General features: G+C 54.0%; 2 protein-coding genes across 4 annotated transcripts in view; both read right to left on the bottom strand.

The window, feature by feature from the left end:
• AGO3 (argonaute RISC catalytic component 3) overlaps positions 1-1,652 on the bottom strand; it is a 38,390-nt gene extending 36,738 nt beyond the window's left edge. The window contains exon 1 of the mRNA XM_084497163.1: positions 1,449-1,652. Within this exon, the coding sequence (XP_084353289.1) occupies positions 1,449-1,467 (19 nt within the window). The 5' untranslated portion in view covers positions 1,468-1,652. The remainder of the gene's footprint in view (positions 1-1,448) is intronic.
• A 3,227-nt stretch (positions 1,653-4,879) lies between these two features.
• Positions 4,880-26,362, bottom strand: part of LOC311423316 (protein argonaute-1) — a 26,176-nt gene continuing 4,693 nt past the window's right edge. Inside the window, exons 2-20 of one of the 3 annotated variants that reach the window (XR_014685646.1) lie at positions 22,789-22,972; positions 21,720-21,840; positions 21,376-21,557; positions 20,918-21,054; positions 20,501-20,635; positions 20,115-20,202; positions 18,787-18,934; positions 18,380-18,499; positions 17,437-17,559; positions 16,672-16,805; positions 15,288-15,472; positions 14,984-15,143; positions 14,581-14,671; positions 12,476-12,670; positions 11,816-11,950; positions 10,855-10,956; positions 9,831-10,030; positions 8,945-9,428; positions 4,880-5,215 (exon numbers count right to left, since the gene is read on the bottom strand). Coding sequence is in view for 1 of the 3 variants with exons in the window: in XM_084497164.1 (XP_084353290.1) it covers positions 9,320-9,428; positions 9,831-10,030; positions 10,855-10,956; positions 11,816-11,950; positions 12,476-12,670; positions 14,581-14,671; positions 14,984-15,143; positions 15,288-15,472; positions 16,672-16,805; positions 17,437-17,559; positions 18,380-18,499; positions 18,787-18,934; positions 20,115-20,202; positions 20,501-20,635; positions 20,918-21,054; positions 21,376-21,557; positions 21,720-21,840; positions 22,789-22,972 (2,549 nt within the window). In the remaining 2 variants the exon portion in view is untranslated. Of the gene's footprint in view, positions 5,216-5,314; positions 9,429-9,830; positions 10,031-10,854; positions 10,957-11,815; positions 11,951-12,475; positions 12,671-14,580; positions 14,672-14,983; positions 15,144-15,287; positions 15,473-16,671; positions 16,806-17,436; positions 17,560-18,379; positions 18,500-18,786; positions 18,935-20,114; positions 20,203-20,500; positions 20,636-20,917; positions 21,055-21,375; positions 21,558-21,719; positions 21,841-22,788; positions 22,973-26,362 lie in introns of those variants that run through there. The other 2 variants (XR_014685647.1, XM_084497164.1) reach the window with 2 other exon arrangements.

Genomic DNA, 26,362 nt, shown 5'->3' with positions numbered 1-26,362 from the left:
GACAGGAAGCTGCCCACAGCCCCGCTTATCTTACACCACACCGGCTTCCACCTTTACTCCCGGAATACTCACAGCCCTGTGTTTTCCCCCTTTGTGTTTTATTTCCCCTCCACACACGGAGAAGGACACAACATCTCAGTGCCCTCCTCTCCTAGGAGAGGGAACTTTAACCCTTCTGTGCTCAGCCACGCACGGTTTGTGTCCTCCGGGGTCTGGCGGCCAGGAGGTTCCCCTCAGACCTTAACGAAGCACAAAACCTTTCCCTCATTATGGAGCATACAGAGAGAAACGTCCCTAGTGCTGAGCACAACGCTCAGCACACCAGGCTCACCAGGAGAGCTGCCTCACGGCTGTAGCACCTCGCTAAAAGCCAGCACGCTGCAGCCTTCCAGCAAGGAAACTCATAGGAAATAAGAATCTGAGACACCTGCGCTGTACCTCTGGCAAATCCCTATCTTGAGATGAGTCAAATGATACCCAGTTATCATGAAAGCTTGCTTAACGCACACAGATTGTCAGCACAGCACCTGAATCCTGCCAACACCCCGCTCCTTCCTCAAGCAGCTCCAATCCATTCAGGCAAGCTCGTTAAGCGAGGACGCAGTTTAGATTTTAAGCTTTTTTGGGGCCAAATCCATCCTTAATGCCAACCTCTGCCTAAACGCCAAAGCTCCCTACACCGAAGGGATGAACACACGGGTCCTGCTCAGGCAGCTTCAGCCCCACGCGGCTGCTGCCGTGCCCTTTGCCAGCCCAGCCCTAGGCTCGGGGAGCCGGAGGCTGCCGGTAAGGCGAGGCAGAAATCCTCCTGGCGGATCTCCGAGCACGTTTTGAGCCGGTTGAGGCGCTGGCAGCAGGTGTTTTGGGTGTGTTTAAAGCATTTTGGGGGTGCTTCAAGCGTTTTGGGGATGCTCCGTGGGGGCTTTCCGTGGCAGAAGGCCCCGTGGCTGAGGGAGAGCTCCGGGATCCACCCTCACATCCCAAAGCGTCACGGCTCCGTGCGGGGAGCCTCCCGGTGCGGGGACCCTCGGGATTTTGGGGTAAAACCACCGGGAACGGCCTCAGCTCGGTGTGCCCGGTGACCCCCCCATCCTCCCCCATTCCCCGGTGCCACCCGAAGCCCAGCTCCCAGCACAGCACGGCGTTATGCAAGGCGGCCGCACTGCCGCGGGGCCGGCCCGTTACGAAACGCCCCAAAAACACCGGGGGGACACCGGGAGGGGGTCCCCAATGCCCCCCCCACCGGGCCCAGTTGCCCCCCACCGGGCCCAGCTCCCCCCCACAGGGCCCGGTACCCCCTTTAGGGCCCGGTACCCCCCTCAGGGCGCCCCCGGGTACCCCGAAACCACCGGGGGGCTACGGGGGGGTGTCCCTATTTCCCCCCACACCGAGCCCGGTACCCCCCTACCGAGCCCGGTACCCCCCCCTCAGGGCCCGGTGCCCCTCACCTGCGCTGCCGATTTCCATGCATGGAGCTGGGCGCAGCCGCTGGGGGCTGCGGGCTCGGGAGGCCCCGGGGCGATGCTGGGCGGCGGCGGCGGCGACGGTGACGGTAACAGCGGTAACAGCGGTGACCCGGCGGTGGTGGCGGCGGCGGTGGAGGCCCGGCCTCCCGTCCCGTGCCGTCCCCTCCCGGCCGAGGCCCACCCGCTCGGCGGAGGCCGCAGGCCGCGGCCCGGCCCCCCCCCGCCCGCCCCTCCCGGCCCGGCCCCGGCCCCGCCCCGCCGGAAGTTGCGTGGCCGCCCCCGCAGCCCCCCGGGCTCGCGCCTGGCGCTGCCGCCGTTCGGCTCCGTTCGGCTCCGCTCGGCCCCCGCCGCCGGAAGTCCCGCCCCCAGCGCTCGGCTCCTTCCTGGCGCGGGGAGCGGGGGGGGGGAACGCGGAAGTGGCGGGGGAGGAGGGGGCGGTTGCTAGGCAACGGCGGGAGGGCCCTGAGGGGGCCCTGAGGTGGATCCGTCCCCGCTCGTTGTCCCCTCAGGCGGCTCCGTTTGTCCCCTCGTTGTCCCTTCTGCTCCCTGCGAGCCCCCCAGCAGCCGCTCGAGGGGCTCCAGTGCCTCAGGGGGTGCAGCCACGGTTCCTTTGGGCATGGAGGGGACAGGGAGGGGGGTGCCACCAGCCCCCACCCTACAAACCTACGTCCTACAAACCTCCATCCCACAAACCCTCATCTTACAAACCCCCATCCTACAAACCTCGGTCCCCCACAGCTCATATGTACCTGTGGGGGCCGTGCACAGACCATGGGGCAAATAATTTCAGCGTTTTTGGAGAGGTTCCTAGGGGTGGGCAAGGGGTAACGGGCATAAAGCAAACCTCAGGAGGTTTCGTCGGCATCTGAGGGAGTTCGTTACAATTATGGTGACAGCGCTGCGGAAGGTTGCCCTGAGAGGAGCTGTGGGGTCTCCTTCTCTGGAGATATTCCAAACCCGCCTGGGTGCTGTCCTGTGTGACGTGCTCTGGGTGACCCTGCTTGAGCAGGGGGTTGGAGCAGCTGATCTCAGGAGGTCCCTTCCAACCTCAGCCATGCTGTGATGCTGTTTCTCTTTAATCCTCGCTAAATGAGTATTAAAGGACTGAGCCTCATCCTTCGGTACTCCCAGGAACGCCGCATGATGCAAGCGCTTCCCATGTACGGGACACAGCACAGCCTGCGCCAGAGCTCTGCAGACTCCAGCACGTTCCCTCCGTGCTGCCAGGGCAGCCACAAAAGCCAGGCTTCGTCCTCCGGGCTGAAAAAGCCAGGAATGCACAAAAGTGGCCTGAAAGGGGCCTGGAAGCTGCAGCAGTGCCCAAACACAGAGGACAAGGCACAAAACTGCTCCGTAGACACAGTTAAAGGCAGCTGCAGCTGTCCCAGGAGCCTTTCATGCAGCCTCCTTTCTCAGGGAGTGACGTGTAAAGATGTCTTAAAAACGCACAGTCAACTGTCTAAAAACTAACACCTGATAAACACACGTTATCCCTCAACATCCCCATAACAACCAAAGGATTGACACCAGCCTTGTGTTTGTTTTTCCAGTTTGCAGAGGAGCCACCAGACTCTAAGTAGCTCGGGTTGAGGAGAATAAAGGCTCTGATTCACTAGATCTGCATGAATTCAGAGCGTACGTCTGCCCTCTCCTCGGTTTTTGGCAGTGTTTTTAACAATGTTTAGTACCGCTTTGTTGTAGATTTGCTACACAAACTGTCACCAGAAGAAATGCAGAGGGTGAAACAAGCAAAACAATTGTGTGCGTGTGGCAAAGTGACTCAGACGTACCAGTTCCAGCGTGGGGTCAGGCCGTGGCACCCTCATCTCTATTTTCTCTTCCCCAAAATACTTCTTTGATAAGAATCATACACGAATAAGAGGAGTGCAGTGAAGCTATCCAAGCATCTTTGAACCTGCAGCTTATTCTGGAGGAAGGATGTCAGCTTTCCTGCTGGTGAGGGGCATTTTCCAGCTACGAAGCTGCGGAGGTAGCAGCAGGGGAGCTGCACTGTCGGAGCAGCAGAGCAGAAGCTTGAGATTCAAGATCCGGGCTTCACATACATTATTAAGAACTGCTGTTCCGGGGACTGCTATCTAAATTAGTCTTAAAAGCGTAAATTTAGTTATCAGAGAAGTTACGTTGTAAAGATTCTAAAAAACTTGGAAATTAAAAGTAAGCTACTAGAATATTTCCTTAATTGTATTCCTGAGAGGGAAGGGGAAACACGATCACCAAGATCAAGCAGATATACCCAAGGCAGACATCTCCACAGAACGTGGGCACCTCAGAGCCGTGCGAGCACTTCTGATGCTGCAGCTTAGGCCACTGTAACCAGAACCGAGGGCTGGGGCTCAGATGCCAACCTAACATTTGAAACCAAGGAGCCCGATCCATTTTCCAGGACTTCAGACCCAGCCTCACAAGGCACAATTTTCTGTTACACCTCTCTTTCTCACATACGGTCCCCCTGAAGCTGCAAAAGAAGATTTTTCTGATACTTTTTTTTTTTTTTTTTTTTTTTTAGTGATATAACATTAAAAGCAGCAGGTGTGCAGAATCTATAGAGATGCTCAGTTCGGTGTTCTGCATGCTAACAGTTTAAGTAAATTAGCTGAGTATCTGCATGCCATTAGCAACTCCCTCCTTAAAATCACTTAGCATTATTCAAAAATCCACACTTACAGCTCAACTGCTAAATAATTCAGTCTCTAAAGGTATGTCAATACGTGCTTGTAAGGTAGAGCCCAAACTAATCCACAGAATTCAGTGGATGGCCGGCAGCCTCCAGTTTTGTACCCCAAGACAGACACCTGAGCTATTGGCGTGGGTTTGCAGAGGACTGTGGAGTCTGCAAGGAACTTTGAAGCTGGGAAATGTAAAGTATTACAAGGTAAAGAAACACGGAGATCAAAATTTAACCCCAATCCAAAAGAAGTCTGAAATTTGTCCTTAAAGCATCTTGGAGCCAGTGGGCTTCTTATAACCTCAACAAGCCGTGCAGATTCACAGCAGACAGCCATTGGAAACGTCTGGCCACAACTCACTTAAACAGAAAAGGCTGAAAAAAGGCTGAAAAGGCTCCTCACAAGTGCAGGAGCTGGCTGCTCCACAAATCAAACCACCACAAAGTCTGCAAATAGCGGAAACGCGATGTGTAAACGCGCACAGGAGTAGCGATAGCGGGGGGCCGTTGGAACGGGGAACAAAAGGTACAGGTGAAAATATAAGCAGCCGTTTTAAATCAGGTTTTGGATTTGAGTCAAGACAGATCCAGAGGAAAGGTTTGCTTTAACATTGCCCGTCTCAAAACCACTCAAGTCACGCTAAGGTAGCAAGGCCAGGCAGCTGGAGGGGCGGCAGCTTTTGATGTACGCTTGTGCCATTTAATAACCGAAGGAGCTCAAATTAAGTCAGTTCTCGGATGATATTTTAATGAAAAGTGGGACTGCCCATCATATTCCAAGGAGCTTTAAGCATATTACTTGGTCGCTTAAGTGTTTCTCTCATCAAACAGAAACAAGCTGGAAAGAGAGGAGGTTTGGATCCTCCACAATATCTGATGCAATCCAGCTACAGTCAGCATTTCACTGTTCGTTCCCAAGCCCTCCTCCCGTGAACTGCCAGGACTGAGCATGGAAGCTTCTTCCTTCCCCACGCGAGCTGACTCAGGAGTGTCACCCCAACATAGTCACATTGCTTTTATTTAGGTCTTCTGCCAACAGTTACAGGGTAACAGACACTTGGGACTGCAAAGTCAAAGTTGCAAGCAAAAATCAGGACCGAGGCAAAAAAAATAATAATAAAAAAAAATAAAAATCCACAAAAGCAATCAAATCAAATATAAATACAATGTTCTGGAGCTCTTTAATCATACCGTTTTCTTTAATAAAGAGGTGGTTACGATCTTACAGTATTTTCTTTTGGCCTAATCCAAGGATTTTGTTACTCTTTACCAGTCTTAATTCCACGCATACAAAAAAAAAAAAAAAGTTGATATTCAACCTTTAAAATATAAGCCATATTTTCTTAATAAAATAAGTTTTGTGCTGCTGCTTGTTTAGTAAGTACTGTACATCAACTGTTCACGTCTATTTAACAAATGGACCAGACAGAGTTCAAGCTAAAGCAAAAAAAACAAAAACAAAACAAAACAAAAAAAAAAAAAAAAAACACAAGAAAAATAACCCAAACAGAGTGTCTTGTCAACACCCTGTGTACAGTCCAACACTTGCTCGTATAAAGGAGGTACGAAAGGGGCTAGAATTGAACACAAAAGCACTGGAGTCCCCATCAATTTTCTTTCACAACTATTGAAGTGCAAATCACTCAGGCAAGATATGAATTTCACTCGTTTATTGCTGTCCAGAGCTGTCTGGCTTCCCTTGCTGAAAGAATGACACTCTTTTATTTCGTTAACTAATTTTCCAAGAAGAAAACTTTCCACGAGGCAACGCTGAACACTCGGGCTTTGTGACACCAGGCAGCAGGTCAGAGGCTTGCAAGCACCAGAACCGCCCCCCGACTGCCCTGGAAGCTCTGGGGCGAGGGCTGCTCTGCCCTCGTGCCCCCGTTTACGTTCCGATAGGAGATCAGGGAAAACAAACAGCATTCAACAACTGACGGGTAAATGAAAGCGATTCCTCTTCCCACAGGACCGCATGCACTTGGCGATGGTTCCAGTCGCTGAAGGAACACGTGCGCACTGAGAAGGCAGAGACTCGGGAGCCGTTGGGGATGTTCACGTGGAGGTTGCGGCTAACTACAAGTCCTGATATGTAGCTGGGTTAACACCTATCCGCTAGGGGTACCAAAATGCACAGCACCTCAACATGCAGTTTTTCACTTGCATCTTGGACGAGAAAAGGGTAGAAATATCGAATGCTGGAGCCGCGCAGAAGGTACAGTGCATAGTCCGTTATAGAAAACATGCGGGTAACTCAAACCCCTTCTAAATTTCTTCAAAGTGGAAATAGGGTTTAAAGGGCACAGCAGCTACTAGTTTGGCTTTTTTTGTATTTATTCAAAACCATGAAAACCCAACGCAGAGGGTGAAATAAGGGCAGAACATGATCTGCAAGTCAACAGCTGAGAGTTTCAGAAGCTGTGAAGCTTTTGTGTAGTTAAAATTGCTGTTAAAAGTAGGTGCTACATCAGCAAGTCTTCATTCATAGTTTTCTATGAACAGCCACCTTACAAATGAGTGCAAATCTTAAAGGTCCATTTTACATTTCAAGTCTCAAGGTTAAAAAAAAAATTGTTACAGAGCAACAAGCTGTTTCTGTAAATGCCCACGCTATCTCTTTTCAAATGGTTAAAAATGGCATGTGCTATGCCACAGCTACTAAAAGACATTTCAGAAGTCTAGACCCAACTAAAACACTAAACTAAAAACTAGAAACCAAAATACCTTTGCCCCTTGCTGCAGAGCAGCAACCAGGTGCTTTCCGTTGTAATGCTGGTGAACAAACTGATTTACAGAGAGAACCTTGGCCTGAACCCCAGTTTTATTCTTAGCGAGGGGCTTTCTAGCACGACGCGAGCAGGTACAGCCTCTCTGAGATCGTTTTGCTTTCAATGCACACAAGCCAGAATTCCCAGGATGAAATGGAGAGGTGCTGAATTTGTGTCACTATGCAGGCACTTGTGTAGAGGAATGTAGGCTTCTCATGTTGACACTTAGTGTTGACGCGTTCCCTGCTCTCTAAAAGCTTCCCTAAGAGTTCGCTACCCTACCGACCACGAAGAGTTCCTGGTCTCCTCCCCACCACCTCGCAGATAGACAGCAGCGGAGTTTGACACAAGGTGCAAAGGAGAATATGAGCCAAATACTGTAGTCTTGAGGACAAAAATACAACTGTGCTAAATGTAGGATCTTCACAGAAGGTGACATCAGTGGGCTCAGCACTTAGTTTGCATAGCATAGTGATGTCTTCGTTTTTCACAAATATGTTGCCCAGAAAGAAAACAGGTAGAGTGAATTCCTGCTGCTAGGACAGATTAATGGGCCAACATGACTACTGCGGATTTCATGAAGGCAAGGCGAGTTTAAACATCGGAAAGTACAGAACTAAAAGCTGTGCTGCTATCCACACGTACTGACAAGGGGCAGTGCTTGGGATAGAGCTGCTTTGAAAACGTGTTCGCTCTTGGCAGTAAAATGGTGACAGCTCTTCCCTGAAAGAGCCTGGTAGGAGTGCACACGTGGTTCTTCCTCCTGAAGGAAGCTTTGTGAGCACCTTTCATATCAAAAACCAGATAATCTGCCCACCTGATATCGGTAATGAGTTGCTACTACTGCCCTGCTGTGCATTATGGTCATTCTGTGCAGCAAAATGAGTCTGAAAAGCAGTCACTACGTTACTGTTGGGAAAAAAAAGGCTTTTTTTTTTCCTGTAAAGAACACAAATCAGTAGGAGTTTCCCCCCTGACAATAATGAGGATTTCGCAATTCTGACTAAGGAACCCATGTGGTGTGCTTTGGGAAGAAAAACCCTGCGCGTGAAATCAGTGAGACCGTGACATGAAGAGCAGCAAAACCTAGCAGCAGACACGGTGCCGGTTTGGAGGTGCTGACGCCGGGGTACGCGGTACTTCCGAAAGCAGCCGGCCCCAGGCAGGCATGTGTCGAAGGCACATGGTGCGAGGGAGATGGGTGCTGAGGAGTACCCCGGAGCTGCCCGGCCTGCAGTTTGTCACACTCATCGGACAGGAAACATGAGAAATCTCTGGCGTGAGCGCACAGCCTCAGGAAGTGCGGTGATGTAAACTCTGAGCATGTTAATGACTTGTGGATTTTGGCAACAGACTCGGTATCGTATAAAAATAATGTTTAGTAAAAAAATCCCGGTGTCCATCATAGAAATTCAGGAAAAAAAAAAAATTGATAGCGATTTCTGTCCTCATGGGATGACGATGCCCCCATTTGTCAGAAACAGTTTTAAATAACAAGTAGTACATTGGAAACAAAAATGGGTCAGCAGCCATTAAACGTGTCCTATATGAAAGTGCACATCTTTCAATGGAGTTTAACCACCATGAGGTCGTGATCTAACACAAACTGCAACTTAGGACCATAGAAATTAACTCCTTCCGATGGAAATATGGACCACCATCAAGACAAGATTACTATTTTCCTTACAAGATTAAAAACATTGAAATTTTGCAGCATCATAGTAAGGCACTCACCCATGGAAAAGTCTGTGACTGTTGCTTCAAGTGGCAGCAGCTAACTAGCTTTTAACACGAGGAAGACAGTTTTCAGTTCTGAGCTAAGTGCTAGGGTGCCTTACATTATATGGGGGGAATTATTCGGGGGCGGGGAACTGTTAGTGTTAGAATTCTCCTATAAACTAGTTGTTTTTCCCCCTTAACCCATTAAAGCATCTCATATTCTAAAATATTAGTTTTATAAATCTAGTCTTCTGTTTTAAGGCTCTAAAAATCCCCTCCCCCCAACCCCCACAAAAAATACCTACCAGCGCCTGGTGGGCAACGGAGGACCAAATCCGCCATTTCACAGTCAGGAGTCTATAGTATTGCATCTTAAAAATGAAAACCTGCTTCCGCCTCCTGGGAGTTTTATCCCTTCCTCGAATGCCTTCATGTGTTTGGTCAGGTCAAAATTTTGCAAAGCCAGAAAAAAATTAAAAAAATAATCAGTCTCTTCCAATCCTACGAAGGTGTTGGATCTTTTCTGTCCCGTGGTGCTGGTCTCCTGCCTCAAATCGACGCTGCCTGCCCTGCAGTGATTTCTCATTGGAAAAAAAAACAAGGTGTCCCAATGCTTCCTTTTTTGTATGGCTCCTACAAATCTGAAAGCTTTCTTGAGTGAGGTAACAAAAGTTAGGCTTTCAAGCAAAGTACATGGTACGTAAAGTGTCCTGATGAACCTGCACAGCCTTCGCCAAGGCCTGGGGGTCTCTGCCGTTGCTCTGTCCAGATATATGGCTGCCCTCGCCACTGAAAGCGCAAGAAAATCATTGTGTAATTATTTAATACTCCCCCCCAAGGCACAGTGAGAAACCCCCTTGGACATCTGAGCCAGCTTTTGCACCTCTCCCCCATGCTAGGTGTGAACTGTGCCCAGCACTGTGGTGATTCCAGCGCCCCGAAGTGGCTGGTAGTGCTCAAACACCCCAGGGATGCTCCTCCAGATCCAGGATGAGCTCAGGATGGGATCTAGATTTAACCCTCCTTGATCCCCATTTCCTCCTAGACTGGGACCTAAGAGGACGTAGCTATGGGCAGAGCTGCAGCACTGCTCTGATTCAGCCTCTTTTGGACCCAAAAGTAGGGTACTCGTGCCCCACTGCTCCTCCCTAGGCTTTGCCCTCCGTGAGCCCTCAGGAGCAGCCCTCTCACCTGTCGTGCTCCTTGTCCACGAGGTGATACCGCGCTCTGAACGCCACCAGTCGGGCGTAGTACGCCGGGGCCGGGATGGAGACAGAGCGAGTGCAGCGCACGTACGTGTGGCACAGCTGGTACGTGAGGATTTGCAGCTCATCCGCCGTGAAGCGGTTGTCATCCCAGAGCACGTAGTAATGGGACGGCCGGCTCGTACCCTGCCAAGGAGAGGGAACGGGGTGAAATGAAAGGTGTTCCCCTGCCCGCAGCCAGCTCCCTTGTATCCTGATCAACCTTCTCTTCAATCAAAATGAGACAGCAAAGCAGCCTGAGCAGGAGAGAGGTCCGTGCTTCCCTAATTTAAGAGCCCCACGTGTGAATGTGAGGCATGGAAGCACTTTGCACTGACGTGCAAACCATGCCCAGGTACTGCTGGTGCTTCCGTGCTGCTTCCCCAGGTCCCTGCCACCGCACGGCATCACGCGCTGCGCCAGCACAGAGCTCCCCCCACAGCTCCCCACCGAAGCAGGCCAGCTCCCTGCTGTCCTCGCAGCAGGAGAGGATGCCAAAAAGCCTCTCTTGCGGAAACAGCTGTAGATTAAGTGAGTGCAATTTCTTCTGTACAGTTTCTGACTAATCTTGGCTGCCTGAAGAAAGGCAGCTGTGAAGCAAGCCGCCTCCTCCAGGGCCGGCTGGCCCCAGCTCTCCCGCCCACGGGCAGACAACAGGTCCCTGCTGACAACCAGGCGCACCGGCGAGCCCGGCGTGCTCAGGCCCCAGCTGACAAGCTGCTGAACTGGCCGCTCCAAAGAAGGAAATTCTCAGAGGAGAGATCCTTGGCTCCAGGAGAGAAACCAAGAGCACGCCACAGAACACAGCGGCCACGCTGCCTGGCACCTGCTGGCCCAAACTGCTGCAAGGGCAGCTTGGAGCAAGTGCCCGTGTCTCCAGGCAGGGCCCCAAAAGATAGATGAGATGCAATCTGCAGCAACAAGCAAAGAAAAACAGCAGCATCACACCAGCCAGCTCTGCAGCACGGTACCTGAATGCCTGCATGACTGCACAAGTAGAAGTCGAACTCAAAGGGGTGGGTGATGTTTGTATCCACTGTTGTTCCGGCTGGGATGTTCCCACTCTTCCCAATCTACAGGGAATAGAAAGAGAGATCCAAGCACTGCACAATTTGATTATTTCCAGCTGCCCAGAGCACTGCCTGCAACACCTGCTCTGCGTTAGGGCCACAGCACAGGGTCCCCCATCTCAGCATCTCAGTTTGAGGGCACCACTCTGCTCAGAGGGAACAGAAGCAGCTCATCCCACTCTGCTCCCTGCCCCGACAGGCCTGCCAGCATTTTCTGCAAGCATCAACACCAGGCATGACACAGACAGAGCAAACTACATAAAAAGGAAAGCAGGCAGGGTGAGGGCTGGGCACTGGCCCATCCCACTGCAGAAGTGAGGATTAAGTGAGTAAAACTCCAGGAATCTCTGCAGAGAGTACACTAGAGCCTTTGACATAAGACACCAGGGCTTTTACACCCTGGTCAAAAATGGTCCTTAGTTCCCAAGATTAAGTCTTCATGCTCAGGGAGAGCCAGAGTCTGGTTAGACGAGATTTAAACCCTAAATATAGATCAGTCAGTGAGCACAGCACACACAAAGCACACATGAACTAGCTGTGAGCAAGCAAGGGGTTATTCATCCTGTCACAACGTCAGCGGCTGCAGCTATCACCAAAACAACAGATGTTTGCAAGCTGACAGAGGCTATTTCAAGAGAGTCACCAGGATCATCAGCACCCAGTAACTCATAATAACAGCAAACAGCTGTCTGGGTTTCTAGAAGCAGCCTAATCCACATGGATACGGGAGTCAATTGAGCAGCAGATTTGATTCAAGAAAGTGCTCTGCCTGCCAGCAACAAGCTTTCCGCTCGGTGAAGTCCAGGGCTGACTCTCCCTAAAAGCTGGTGAGGAGACGTCCCCCTCCGGCCCTGCCACTCACCCTCTCGTTCTTGTCTGCGCAGAAGAGCCGGGTGTGATGCCTTTTCTGCACGACGATGTAGGTGATGCCAGGCTGGTAATCCTTTTCCAGTTTGATGCAGGCGTCACGGATCGCTAGGAGCTCGTAGTGAAGGATCTGAAGAGACAAGAGCACGCACAGAGTGAGTGGATGCAGCAGCTGGTTTCTGCACCCAGCTGTCCCTGCCCGCCCTCAGGGAAGCCACAGCAGCCAGCGCAGGTTTAGGCAGCAGCACAGGGACCAGGAGATCCGATCTCATCATCCACGAGCGTCTGGCAGCACTGCGCGTCCCCAGACACAAGTGGAAAAAGAGGAGAGTGCTCAAAGCTAGCCTCGGGAGATGCTTCAAAGCACCGACTGCCTGGTGCCCTCGTGCTGCCAAGCACGTCCTCAGTGACTGCCAGATGCCCAGCACCAGCTCTGCAATTCTTTGGCCCAGGTCCCCGCAGCCAAATCAGCCCAATACCACCAGCACGCACGAAGCATTTCAGCAAAAGCCAGCAATTTCAGGCAACGGAAATCCTAGTGAGGTGAACTTGGGGCCTTAAAAAGCCCCTCTCCTCTGGCTGCAGGCTGCCCTGCTGCCCCACAGAGCTGCAGGCCCCAGCTCCGCTGGCCGAGGGGGATGCAAATGGTCCTCACCTGCGGGAGCTGCCCCTCGGGAACACCGTCACGGTAGAAGATGATCCGGGTGGGTTTGAAGCGGGTGGATTTGTAGAACTGGATGAGGAGCTCCCTCACCATGTAGGACAGGTCCTCGATGATTTCCTGGCGAGGACGCTGCACGCGCACCGTGGCACAGTACCGGCTGGGGTGGGCGTCCATGCTGCCCACAACCTGCAGGGACAGAGGCAGGCAAGGCTTACAGGTTACCAGGGGAAGGACGGGGAAGATTTGGGACTTTCCCAGCTCTCTGACTGCTTCCAACACCCACAGCTGGCCGTGGGCAGCACTCTGAGCTCACAGATGAGGAGATGGGACGGCAAATATCACAAAGACAACTGCAGGCCAGAAAGGGCAACCCTGGTGGCAGTCACAGCCCGGTTTCATGCTCTGCAGTGCCCCTTGGGGCATTTGCAGGAATTTCCAGTGAGATGGCTGGGCTGGCACCACTGAGCCACGCGGGGCTGGTACTGCCCTGTCCCTGCTCCTGCTCAACAGCAGAGGGGTGAAGTGGGAGTGGGGCTGCAACCCTTCTCCCTCTGTCCCTCACTTGTGGGTTTGGGCTTCCGCAAAGGGCAGCTCAACCCAAACCCTGCTCTGCTGTCCCACCAGGGCGATGACACCCCCAGGTACAAAATCCCACTATCACCACGCTGTAAAAGCCGCTTAGGTCTTTATTACAGGCCGAGCAGGGAGCTCAGCCCTTCTCCAACTGTGGGAACAGCAAAACAATCCTGCCCACACTGGGGTGCCGGGAGGTCTTTGCCCAAAAGGCGACCAAACGAGGTAAATGCCTGCAAAGAGCGGCTGCCACCATCACGTCCCTGCGCCCTGTTCCGCTGCAGGAGTCACCCAGCGCAGCCCGGCGCTCCGGAGGGGAGACCCCAAAGACGTCAGGCACAGAGGCTGAGGGCAGCCAGGCTCAGCCGTGACGCAGGGGTGGGGGCACAGTGTGAGTCACGGCGCCGAGGCGGGTTTTAGCCCACGCTGTGACACGCTGACACGCTGCCCAGCTGCTCTGAGGGCAGCGGGACGCTGCTGCGTGGTCCACATCCCACCCACCCGAGCAGGGAAAGCACCGCAGCCCCACATCCTCCGTGGCACGGAGCCCAGCCCACGGCCCCCACCCTCAGCACGGGTTTCGTTTTTGCTTAGTGAAAGGAGCTCTGGGTTCTGGGCTGCTGTCGGAGCTGAAACGCTCAGCAGAAATGTTTCCTCTAGCCCTAGAGCTGGACCCTTTCCTATCATCTTATTAACAATGCACCAAGGAGAAGATTAAGGCCAAGTCTATACCCTTCTCCTCCCCTGCAGCTCTGAAAAAGCTTTTACGAAAATTAAGGAAAATAAAACGAAACCACAGCGGTCCTGTACAGAAAAACACAAAGTGTTTTCAGAGTGGAAGCACCGCCGCCAGGAAACAGACTGCCCTGTCCCACCCACACCTATGAGCAAACAGCCAAAAGCATTTCCCAACCCCTTTTAATTAAGAAAAAAAAAAAAACCACTCCTACAGAGACATTTGCATGCCATGGAAAACCTGAGCTATGAGTCCTGGAAAGCTAAGAACTGAATAGGAAAATGCTGACATGCTTAATTAAAACAGATGCTGTGAGAACCTGACACTCTCCTTCACTGCAAGGAGCACAAGGACAACGTCCTGCAGGCTCCCAAAGGGCGCGAGCTCGCAGCCAGCCCCACCGGCAGCTGAGTGTCACATCACTCCGTGGATGCTCAGTATTTCCTTGGGGTAAATTAGCAAAATCACCCCATTTCTCCCCCATCTCCAGTCCCTGCTCTCCCTCTCGGGGAAGGTGCCTCCCAGAGGTGCTTGCAGCCAGCAGTGATGCCTCCTCCAGCTCCAGGGAGCACAGCAGCAGCGCCGAGCTCCCTCCAGGCCCTGTCTGACCGTGCCCAGCACATCACGAGCCCCATCTGCTGGCAGCTGCCAGCTCTCCCTGTTGCTGCCAGCTCTCCCAGTGGCTCCTCAAAACCACAGCCTCTTCACGGGGACACAACTCCTATTCCAGCTCCTGCCTCCCTTCAGGGCTATCAGACCCTGAGGCCAGCCTCGGGAAGGGACTCACAGCTGTTATGGAGGGTTTCTTCCCATCTCCTGCTGGCGGGTGGGTGACATCGGCCCCGAGGAAGATCACGGGTTGCTGAAAGACTGCAGAGCTGGTGGGAAAGGAGAGAAAGCAGCAATCAGCCTTTTGGGGCATCTCAGGGCAATGCTCAGCCCAACAGAGATAAGAAAATCACGTAGAGGACGTTGTGATTCTCTGGGTTCTAGCTTGGGCACAGGCACATCAAGGCAAAGACGGGCTGCAAACCTACATTTCAGACAGCTGCTTTACAGAGCAGCCTGCGGGTCCCCTAATCCTCAGGGAACACCGTGCTGGCAGCACTGCAGTGGCCCAAAAGGCAGCAGGCCAGGAGGGACACTGGAAACAAACCCCTAAAGCTGGGACAGGCAGCAGCCATACGAACCGCTGGTGAGGCACAAGGATGTTGTTGATCCCGCCAAGCTTGACGTTGATCTTGAGGCAGAGGTTGGAAAGGGTCTGCGGGGAGGTTTTCACCACGTTCTTGACCTGGACGCACTGCGTGGCCATTCCCAGGAGGGTGTCCCCAACACGCTTCACCTCGGCTGCAGGCAGAGGAAGCACGTGAACAGGCAGGCAACGAGCAAAGCCTCCCAGTGTGACCCTCAAAAATAGGGGAGAAAGTGGGAGGGCAGAGCCAGAGCAAAACCCTTCTCCTCCCCCTCTCCTTGCCCCTGCCCCAGACGCACCATACACCGGTGTTTTCCCCGGTAGGATGACAATGATGAGCTGAAGCCCTGAATAGGTGTTCTTGAGGTGCCGAAACATGGGCTCCACGCTGTCTGCACCCTGGGCGTATTTGCAGAAGCAGGGCTGGCCTTGGATCGGCATCCCGGCATCCTTGGAGATCTTGCGCAGCTGGTCCGTAAAGTTCCTGCAGGAGGAGAGAGAAGTCACCCCTCCACACCACAGCACGGGGCAGAGCTGGGCCCATCACACCACCATGCCTGCAATCTTACAGCATCCAGCAACTCCAAGAGAGCCCAAACGTCCTCTCCTAATGCTCTCTTACCCACAGCAAAGATTTTTCCTAAGGACTGAAGGAGCTGTAAGCTATTCCCATGTAGGTAATTTCATAAGAAGGGGGAGCAGACCCGTTCCCTGGGACTGTTGATTTCTAGGTGATTGCAAAGCTGATACAAGCCAGCACTTACCAAACCAGACAATGTTATCTGGTGTACTCGAGCTCAGCTGTACTCCAGGTCACCAAGGATAAATCTGAGGCAGGGAGAGCCACAGGGAGTGCAGGGCTCCCAGCTCTGCCAGCACTCCCCTGCCCCAAAAGGGTGGCAAGAGGAGCTCTGTGTCACTCCCACCTGCACCCAGCTCCTGCAGATGCAGAGGCTTTGGAGCCAGAGGCTCCAAACCACCCCAAAACATAACAGTGTTAAACACAGCCAGAAGAGCCAAACAAAACGCTCACCTCAATGCATCCACCCTTGGTCAGGAGACAGCCGGGTCCCCAGCAGAACCCCAGACCAAGGTGACTGCTTCTCTGACTTAAACTCTTAAAAGTCTAAAGGAAACCACTCCAAGGTAAATCTGAAGTAGGACAGAAAGTTCATTTGCTAAATTAAACTCAATTTTGAGCTCTCGAGGTGTTACAGAAACTTTTAACTAAATCTCCTCGCAACCCATCCAGCTTCCCCTGGAGGAAATTCAGATCAGAGGAGCTCGACACAGCGTATCTGGCTTTCTGGCTGACACCATCAGCGCAAGAAACTGCAGCTACCTGATGTAAAGGATAGACTGTGGAGAGACTGACTGTCAGTCCACATGCCTGAGAGTGATGATGTGCTAACTTTAACCTGGCAGGCTTCGTGACGGCTCAGGGGCTGTTTGCAGCCAGGATAAACAGTCAGGCACTCCGGATAAACTAACAAGAAACAACACTGAACACCCAGTCCGGACCTGGATCAAATTTGTACCAGCAAGCAGCTGAGCCGCGCAGAGATCCGATGTCAGTGATAAGGGAAGTGTAGCCTGGGGCTGGGAACAGCAGGGTGGCTGCCCTGCACGCCAACACATCTCCCCCTGCTTCTTCCCACCCTCTCGGGCTGCCCGTTTCCTTACTTCAGCACCTCTTCTCGACACTGCTTCTGTGGGGCGAAGCAGGCAATCGCCCAGACTTTGATCTCAATGCCGTTGTAGAACTGCTTCCCTCGCATGTCCCACACGCCTTGGTTGGGAGTTGCAATGGCTCGGTTCTGCAAGGCAAACAGACGGTCAGAGCACTGAGAGACCACGTCCCACAAGGCAGGGACCTCGAGGCTCCAGCCATGAGGACCAAGAGGCTCCAGCCCCATGCTGGCAGCTCCTGGGGAGCACACGTGTTGTGTCTGCACTCCCCATCATGAAGCTGCACATCCTCAAGAGCTGGGCTTGCTCAAAGCAGCTCCCTGCACCTCTAGGGACTAGCACGGCACTCAGAGAATGGTAATTCAGAACCTTCGCTGCTCCGAGGTGATGGAAAATACACCTGAGCTGTTCTCGTGCAGCACCAGGAGGCAGCGAGTCCTGGGAGTCCCTCTGGGTGTGGGCACAAACCCCAACCACATCTCAAACACGTGGAAGGATGACCAAGCCTGACTCTGAACATCCCTCTCTTTCCGCCCCCTTTCTTGTCACTGCATTACTTTTGGCTCCAACTTTCAGAAGAGTCATGTTACAAAACACACACAAAAAGAAAACAAACAAACCCAAGGCACTGCAATAAAAAATTCCAGCTCTAACCTACAAACCTGAAGGTAGCACAAGTTTTAGTTAAAACCGGGGTTTTCTGCTGCAGAGGAATCTCTGCACAACACATCTGAACACCCCCAGCACGGCCCTGCTTACCCTGCCTCCGTACTGCAGGATGGGTGCTGGCAGGACCCTCCCCGTCACCTCCGTCATGTCGTCTTTCACCTTGATCCCAAACTCCTGAATATACGGATCCAGGTTGTAGCTGGCATTCTTCATCTGCAGAGGGAAGGAAGGGCAAGTGGGAGGGAGTGAGACCAGCTGCTTCATCCCACACAGCGTTCAGCTGACCGGGAAACACGGGCACAAAATATTTTCTCTACGGTGCTGAAGTCCTCTTGGTAAGGGGAGGACAAGCAATTTAACACAAAGGGCCAAATTCTGCCCTCCAAAGTGACCCAGGGGTGACCTGATTTTGAACAAGCTGACCAATGCAGCCAAGAGCAGAGGCTGCTCCTAAGATTTACGGCTTCAACGGGAAGGTTCAGACCAGCAAGACGCTGTTATCAAAGGTCCCAGAAGGAATATCAAATGTCCCCAGCTTCCAAAGCCCAGAGACATTGGTTTGGACAACGGGGCCATTACCCAGATCCTGTCCATCCACTGCTGGAGCCAGGTTTATCGTTCCCCTGCTCACCCCAGGCAGACCTGGGGACACAGAGTTCCCGTACCACAGGCTGATAATGCACAGTCCCCACATGTCTGGAGCTGAAGTCATTTCTCTAATTTGTTTTTTCTATTTTTAGTCCCAGCTCCCTTTGTGTCAGGTTCCATCAACGTGAGGACCTGAATTTGCTGCACATGAGTTTCCACGGTCACTTTGAGCGGTGTTCTCCTGTACAAGTGACCATTACAGGCAGCTCTGACAGGGAATTCGGTGAGAGGAAAGGAATAACCAAGCCATAAATCCCACCAGCACCTCCTGAGCAGGCTGAAGCTGCCTTCTGCAGGGCAGCTCAGGAGCAGGACTGTTCCACAGTGCCCCAGCCTGCCACCAGAGCCCAGCCTGATGAGGAAACCTCGACGCCGGGGCACGTACCAGGCGGCTGATTTCCTCCTGCCTGTCCGGGGCAGACCTGGCCGTGGCTTTTATCATGGTTGACGTTTGATTGTCTGTGAGCTTCTTGATGCACCGCTGGCCTGCCACGATGTTACACACCTGCACGCAGGGGAAAGCAAGCAGCCACGCGTTAGGAACATGTGAGGCACTCAGACCCAGCAGCCAGCCCCAAAGCAGAGGTGATGAGCCTGCAGCTGCACGAGAATGGCATCTTTACAGCACGCTCTCATCCCTCACTTCTTAAAAACAGCTCTTGCCAGGTCACTGCGGCAATTAACACCCATTACAATTAGCTGCAGAATATTGTCATGCCACCAAAGGCCAGAGGCCGCTGCCTTTGCTTTTCATGGTGCCCAAAAGCCCAACGGCGCAGCGCTGGCACTCACCTCCAAGGGCAGGTACGTGTGCTTCTGCTCCTGGCCAACCTGGAGACAGGGTAGGTGAGGGTATTTCAGCTGCAGGTTGTATTTCTGCTTAAAGTACTGAGCCACTGTGCACTCCACTGTCTGACCGCTCTCCAGCTGCAGGGGAAACCTGGCAGGGGCAGGACACGAAGGATGCACCTACTCAGAACAGACATCTCCACACCCCAAGCACTACTCACTCTGGCTGGAAAGAAAAGGAACTGGGAGGCCCCCACCGTGAGCTACCACAAAGGAAAATAACAAGCAGAAGAGCAGCATTTTCAGAAATCAAGGAAGGAATACTCTGATCCCAGTGTGAGACTGAGGGCCCTAAATAAAGCTCTCCCTCACTAATCCTGCTAATCAGGGTAAATGTTTATTACAGGACATGCCACACATGCCACTGCCAGGTACATAAATACAGCCACACTGGCACTCACAAGGGCTTCTGTGCTTCGTGCCCTCTTTGGGAGCTGAACTACAGACAAAGGCTAACCAGCTCCTGAACACTTACAGGGGGAAGGAGAATGTGACAGGAATGTGTCAGGAGGAGGTACAGCTCACTTTAAAACTAGGAGAAAAATTAAAACTTCCCCAGTGCAGGGCTGGGTGGTTCTGGGCCATCAATAGCAGGAGCGTGCACTGTCCAACCTCACCCGACAGCACCAGAAAATGGGGATGCAGCGTGGAACCTGCCCACCCCACATGCTCACCATCCCAGTGTCTCCCCTTTATTTCCAGCACCAGGCTAGGCAGAACCTGCCCTGGAAATGCCCACGGGCTGCAGACAGCCCACAGCTCAGCACAGAGGGTGCTTCTGCCTCCCTTTCCCTGCAGGAGTGCTGCAGACCCCTGTGGGGAGCAGTTCAGCCCTAGAGAAGCATGGGGTGCACTTGGTCTACAGCCCCCCTACACGGAGGGGGCTCCCTGGCCCACGTGCAAATAATTTAACGGCAGGGGATTGCTTTATTCCTTGACAAAGCTTTTGCTCTGGCAGAGTCTATTTTAAGCAAGAAGAAAACCAAACTCAGAGGTAAAAACTAGGACAGTTCCTGGCATGTTCGCTCCCGCCCTCTGCAGCGTGCTGCCTGCCAGACAAAGCATCCTCTCCGCTCCCACCCTCTGCATCCCGCTCGGCTTCACGGCGCATGACAGCGCGGCACAGAGAACTGCTGCAGAGAGCCAAGCACAGCGCCTTTTGCTCTCACGGGCTGGAGTTTTCCCCCTCCAGCTCTCCCTAACGCTACCAGCAGCTGCTAAAAAGGAGAACAGCGCAGATTTTTCCAAGGGCATCTTCCCACCCGCCTTACGTCTGGTGGCTGGCCGGCCGCCTGGTAACGTTACACACGCGGTATTTCCTCTTCATCTGCCCACAGTGGGTGACCTCCACTTTCAGGCCTGATGCGAGACAGAAAGACACAGCAGAATCACTGGTAAATGAGGGAGCAATTCCCTTCTGCCCAACTTCCCCATGACGCTGCAAACACCTTCCTTAAATGATTTAACCGTTTGCAGAGCAGGCAGGCTGGCAGATGCCTGTGAAGTGCAGCGAGGGAGGCAACGGTGCCCCAGGAGGCATTTTAAAGGTGCAACCCCCGCGTCCCCTCCCTTGGTGCTGGGGCTGGGTGCAGGAGACGAGCTGATTTACTGAGCTCAGTGTTTGTGGCAGTCCCCTAGTGCCACCCCAGGGCTCTACCTTTGATCTCCTTGGTGAACCGCACTCTCTGTGAGTCTGTCAGTGGCTTGGGTTGTTCGTCGATGTTCCGGATATCCAGCACCTCGCACATGAACTCAATGACAGGCTGGGCTTTGTAGAAGGCCGTTGCGGACACTGCAGGACAGATACCACGATGAGTCTCTGCTCTCTTTCAACAGCGGAACCCAAGAGCAGGCCAGCTGCAGCCTCCCTGAACACATCCAGCCCCACTGCAGGCCCCCACCCCACCTCATTCACCACCGGAGGTTTGGCTCCCATTGTACAGACCCTAAAAGAGAAGCCCCCAACCCAAAGAGACACTGGGATGTGGCCTGTGCTGCTCTCTGCGAGCAAACGTGACTGTGCTGGGCATGCTGGAGAAAAAAAGTGTTTATGTTGGCATGAAAAATACATCACCATCAATGTTGAGCATCATCTTCCACATGGCAGGCCTGACGGACTGGTGGAAGCCGAACCAGACCTCCCTGCCGCCTCCCAGGGGGTGGTAGTAGCCTTCAGGGGGGGAGAAGAAGGAGCGGCCGACAGGGGTGTACCTGTAAAGCGAGGGGACAGCACGTCAGACAACAGGCACTGACCACAAGGCACCCCCAGCCTGTCAGAGCCATCGCTTGCCCCGTTGGCCCTGCTGCACGCCCCCATTTATTTCTGTTGCAGGAGCATTTACAGCTCCTGCAACAACGCCCACAACGCAGCCTCCCCGGAGTCCTTGAAGAGCAGTCCAGCCACAACAGCCTGCCAAGGACAGCCAGCTCCCCCAGCACAGCCCCTCCCCAGCACGTTTGGTGCCCCTGAGGGACGCGGCAGGGTCCTGCCTCCCCCAGTGCCCACCTCCACCCCCCCCCAGGTGCAGGTACCTCATGGAAGCCAGGTGCCTCATCGCAACATCCAGCGCCTGGACGGACTCCAAGGGGACGGGGATCTGCCCGCTCACCAAGGCTTCGTGGAGCATGCGCCAGCTCACAATGGCCATCCACTTGATAGAGACCTTAAATATCCTGTCCTTGCCTTCCCCGGGGATTGTCACCTCAAAGTCAACCTGGGGAGGGAAGGGGAGCGATCACGGCATTGCCACAGGGCTTCAAGGCCACAGCACAAGGAGACACAGGTTGTTTTTAGCGGGTTGGGGTTAGGGTTTTAGGGTTAGGGTGCACATGGCACATCGTGCATGCCTGCACAGGGTCCCCTGCCCCCCTCTTACCCTCTCGTTTCCAATAGGTAAGGCCGTGACCGTGTAAATGTTTTTCTTCCCATCGTAGACTGGTTTTCGGTCTCCGAAGATCTGAGGTTTGAAGTGTTGTACCATGTACTCCACAACCTCCCTACACAGACAAGCAGAGGCAAGAAAGAGGGACACGGGGGAGAGAGGAGCGAGGTTTGTTTTGCCAGCATCTTCACAGCCCAACGCCTTTTGTGACCTGCCCGGTCCCGAGCTTCTCCACCTGGGGCACCTCCAGGCTCTCGCTGCAACGCTGCGGGCCAAGGGACGGCAGAGCCAGATCTCTCCCAGGCAAGAGGGCCCCCACACGAACACCCACACGCCTCAATCCACGGCTGGTTAAATCAGGTTGAGCAGAACAAGTTCACACAGCACGCAGCGATGTGCCCCCACGCGCGCTGGAGCTGGCTGCGAAGCCGCCGTGCTTGCCAGGAGGGCGAGAGGGAGGGACTCGCCAGCACGGGCTGCCAAGAGCACAGGGAACAGCAGCTCCAGCATCTGCTCGCTGGCCTTCGAGGGGAGGCCAGGGGCAGGAGGGGAAAGGGAGCGAAAAGAGCGACAAAAAGCTACAAAATTGAAAAAGAAAAAAAAATAAATAAAAAGCAGGCGATGGCCTGAGATCTGGGGCTTGCTATTTTTAAAATCCGTGATCGTTGCCAAAATAGCACAGCTGCTTTGAAGAAGCAGGGGACTGTGGTGAGGTTCAGGACCTCCTAAGCTATCAGGAACAGGAACAAATGCTGCCGTGCGGACGCAGCTCACGAGGTTCAGCCATCTGGGGACGCTGGGCAGTGCTGCGAGCCCAGCACGGAAGGGCTCCAAGCACACAGTGCCCAGGCCTGTGCTGGGCACGAGCACGGCTTCCTGCAGGGCCCCAGCACCACTTCCAGCACTGTTTTACCACCCCAGCACAGGGAGAGGGCAAAGGCAGCCACAGACAACGTCACCCTGGTGATTTCCACGGGTGAAGAGGGACAAAGGCGCTTATTGTGTCTCCACAAGGAAACCGGAGGTGGGAAGCGAGGGCCAAAACCTCTAATACTTGCCTTACCTGTTGACTCTGCGTGGACATTTGTCGGGTTTGATATCCACTTCATAATGGTACACATCGATCTTGGGAATGTCCACCTCAAAGTAGTTGGCTAAGAGCTTGATGGGCTTCCCGACGGTTCCTATCCCGGGCCGACGCGGCGCCTGAAATACCTGCTGCAAGGGTGGCAGGTATGCGCCTGCAGCTGCGGGGAGACAAAACCGGGCTCAGGAGGGCTGCGAGAAACTCCAGCACCCAGTCAAACAACACCAAATCCACAGCCCTTCGTCACCACGTCCCAAACTCACAGCCAGGGCGCGAGGCAGCAGCTGCAGAGCTGGCACCACGGCAGCAGGAGGTGGAAGGAGCTCCACACGGCAGCACCCAGAGCCCTGCTCCTGCCCTGCCTCTGCCCCCTGCTCCGATGTCAACCCACCTACCCAGCAGATAAATAATTTCCCCTTTGCATTAGGGAAAGGAGCTCGTTACGTTCCCTAAAGGGCCGTGTGTGGCAGCAGTGCAGGGCTCGGAAGGAGCAGAGGACTTCCAAGCGCACGTCCCACGCCCTGGCACAGCCCTAGCTCAATTTTCTGCCCGGAGCTTTGCTTCTCCCGACACCAGAAGACTCGTTGTGTTTCACTTCCACACTACGAGGGCTTTGAAAGCAGCCAGCGTGCTGCCTCCAAGCTGCACTTCACCTCCCAAATCACACGAGGAACACCACGATCTGTAAAGAAGCGCAACAGCAGAAGAAACTCTCCAGCTCTCGGGTTTAAAAGCAAGGACGGCCTCGACCCGGCCAGGAGCCCTCCAGCAGCAGCAACCTTCACCCGATCACCCGGCAGAGCCCGGCACGCTGAATCAGTGATGATCCACTTCGATCAAGGCCTTCCAGAGCTGCCACTTGTTTTCCTTGCCCGCAGCTCCTTGGGGTGGCAGCCCCCGGGCTCCCCATCCCACAGGCCGACCCTCGTGACGGTGACACCGAGGATGTCCCACGCCGGGCTCTGGGGACCAGAGCTTTGGGACCAGAAGAGCTGTAAAAACAGCCCAGATCCCAACAGCACCACGCAGGGGCACGGAGGCACCGGCCTTGTGGGGTCGCAGGGCTCCAGGGGGACTCTGTTCCCAGCCCGTTACCTGTTACTGTGCCTGTGCTGCATTAACAGCTAGATTTTGCAGGATAATATTGCCTTGATTTCATCCGGGTTGTTAATGACTGTGTTTCCAACTCCAGGTCACAAAATAACCCAACCCCAGCACCTGAACTTTCTTTTGTCCCTTCCTCCCTTCCCCAGCTGCTGTTCAACAGCACTCAGGTTGGTGAGGAAGGCGAACTCTGGGGAAGTTGCTGCTAGAAAACAGAGAAAATGAATATTTTAATGCAAACCTCATCTGGATTATGGGAGGTAGCCAGAAGTAATCCCAATGCCCACTTTTTATGCCCAAATCCATAAAAGGGGTGCACCAGTTTTTTCCTCAAGGCTTGTTACAGACACTTACTAACGAAGTTCTGGAGTTGAGGATGAAGGGATGGGTGCCAGCACGGGACCACAAGACATTCAGTGCTGCTTTTTAAACAAGATCTGCCCTTCTTGCTCCTTCCCTGATCCCTACCTATCCCCGTCTGCATCTTTTATTTGTTTCTAAAACCTAGCGAGGTCTTCAGCCAGCTGGGCCGGGTGCAGGGCACGCAGCCTGTGAGATATTCCGAGCACTCCATCTGGATGGCCAACTGTCAAAGCCAACCCCAAACAGCACCCAGCTCCAATTTGGGATCCGCAACACATGGTGCTCTTAGCACCCCTCGCTCCCCTCCAGGTTCTTTTTAAATCCCAATTTCAACCCCAGGCTAAACGTACCAGATACCAGACCAGCAAACTGAACTTCAAATTTGCTTTTCAGTTTCACACCTGACCTCTGCAAGGCTTCCCTGGATGAAATGCCACCAGGACCCCGGCGGACACCCCAGGGGCGCTGCAGCTGTACTGGCGTGAAGCCTCCTGAGGTCTCTGGAGCTCTGGAGAACCAGGAGCAGCAGCAGAGCGTGTTTGCCCCCACTGCCTTTGGTTTTTGCAGGCAGTGATGCCCGACAGACCCAGCTGATCTCATTTTAAGCCTGCAATCGTGTCCCACTGCTGGTGGCAGCGCCTGGTTAACCGGCTGCACAGCCAGCTCTTCGCTTTTGCTTCTCAGCAGGTGAAGCAGGAGCCCTGAGCTGTCCCGTGTGGAAACTCACAGGGGTGCTGAACGCCTTCAGAGCCAAACAAGACAACAGGGACAAGACAATGGGGACAACAGGGCTGGAAAACCCTCGCTCGGCAGAAACCCAGCACCCCAGCTCTGCCATTCACCCACGGGTTGCAGAAGGCATCACCCACGCACGACTCGAGCAGCCAACGAGCACCATGAAGATCTCTGGGGCCGACACGGGGGCTCAGGACACCCACAGGGGCTCCCGGTTGGGTTGGAGCACGGCACTTCCCTGGCCCCACCAGCTCCTTGTGCCGGGGAGGGCAGCAAAAGGGTGAGCTGCACTCCCGAGGCGGCTTCTTTTAAGAAACCGATTTTTCTGATGAGCTACTCGCGGTGTAATTCATGTCTCCACACGACGAATATTTCCTGGCAATCACCAGCTCCCCGGCTGCAAGCTGATGCATTTTTAAATCGTCGTTAGCAATCAGCTAGGTATTTGCCAGCGCTGCTGGAGCCTCCGCTTCCCTGCTCTGCCTTTCCAGCACGAACCCACGCGGGCCCTCGCACGGGGTGAGGGCAGGATGTGGCTCTCCTCCGCCTCTCCGGGAGCCGTGCTGCTCTTCTGCAGCTGTCAGGGCTGGCATTCGGTCATTCCCTCTCCTGTTCGGGACCTTCTGATCCAGGAGATGATCCCAGAAGCTGAGCACGTGCAGGACGGCACCTCCTGGTGTCCGTGGCTCCCTCTTGCTTTGCGTCCCTGAAGAGGCAGGGGAGCAGCCTGGAGGCACTGAGGCTCTCGGAGAGGAACTGAAGCAGCTGGGGACAGCAGGAGCAGAAGCGTGGTGCAGGACAGGATCCAGACAGAGCTGTCGGGGGTTTGTGGCCACTGCCCCACGTGGCGTCCTCGCAGCCTTCACCTTTCCCAAGGCACCCCGGGCACTGCCATAATGCACAGCTCCCAAAGCCCCCTCCAGCGCAGCACCGCCCAAATCGGCCCATAAATAACAGAACAGAAACTCTCCCAATTAAGACCATGAACCACAGATTAAGGAGTCAGCCTCGAGCAATGCAAGCGCTCCCTCAGAACCTCAACACGTGGACAGGGGCGTGAAGCTCTCCCCCAGCTGCAGCCCCGGGGTTATCGCCTCATCCCGCCAGCAAAGGACAGCCGATAATTGCTTTCCCTTCCCAAATTCCTCTGAGATCCCAAGCCTTTAAAAAACAAAAGCTGTTATCTCCTGGTGTTAGCTCCTGGCCTGGCACAGCGGAGCTGCCCAGGACACTATTTATAAGCAAGGTAACACCAGGGCAGCCGGGGCAGGGGAGGAGACCTGAAGGCACCCGGCAACCCCAAAGCCCTCCAGCTGGGCTCTTTCCCCTTCAACCCACATGGGAGAGA

This window comes from Aythya ferina, assembly GCF_964211825.1.
Source record: "Aythya ferina genome assembly, chromosome: 24".
NCBI lineage: Eukaryota > Metazoa > Chordata > Aves > Anseriformes > Anatidae > Aythya > Aythya ferina.
Note: the sequence above shows the minus strand (reverse complement) of the source record. Positions and strands in the feature narration are given on the sequence as shown.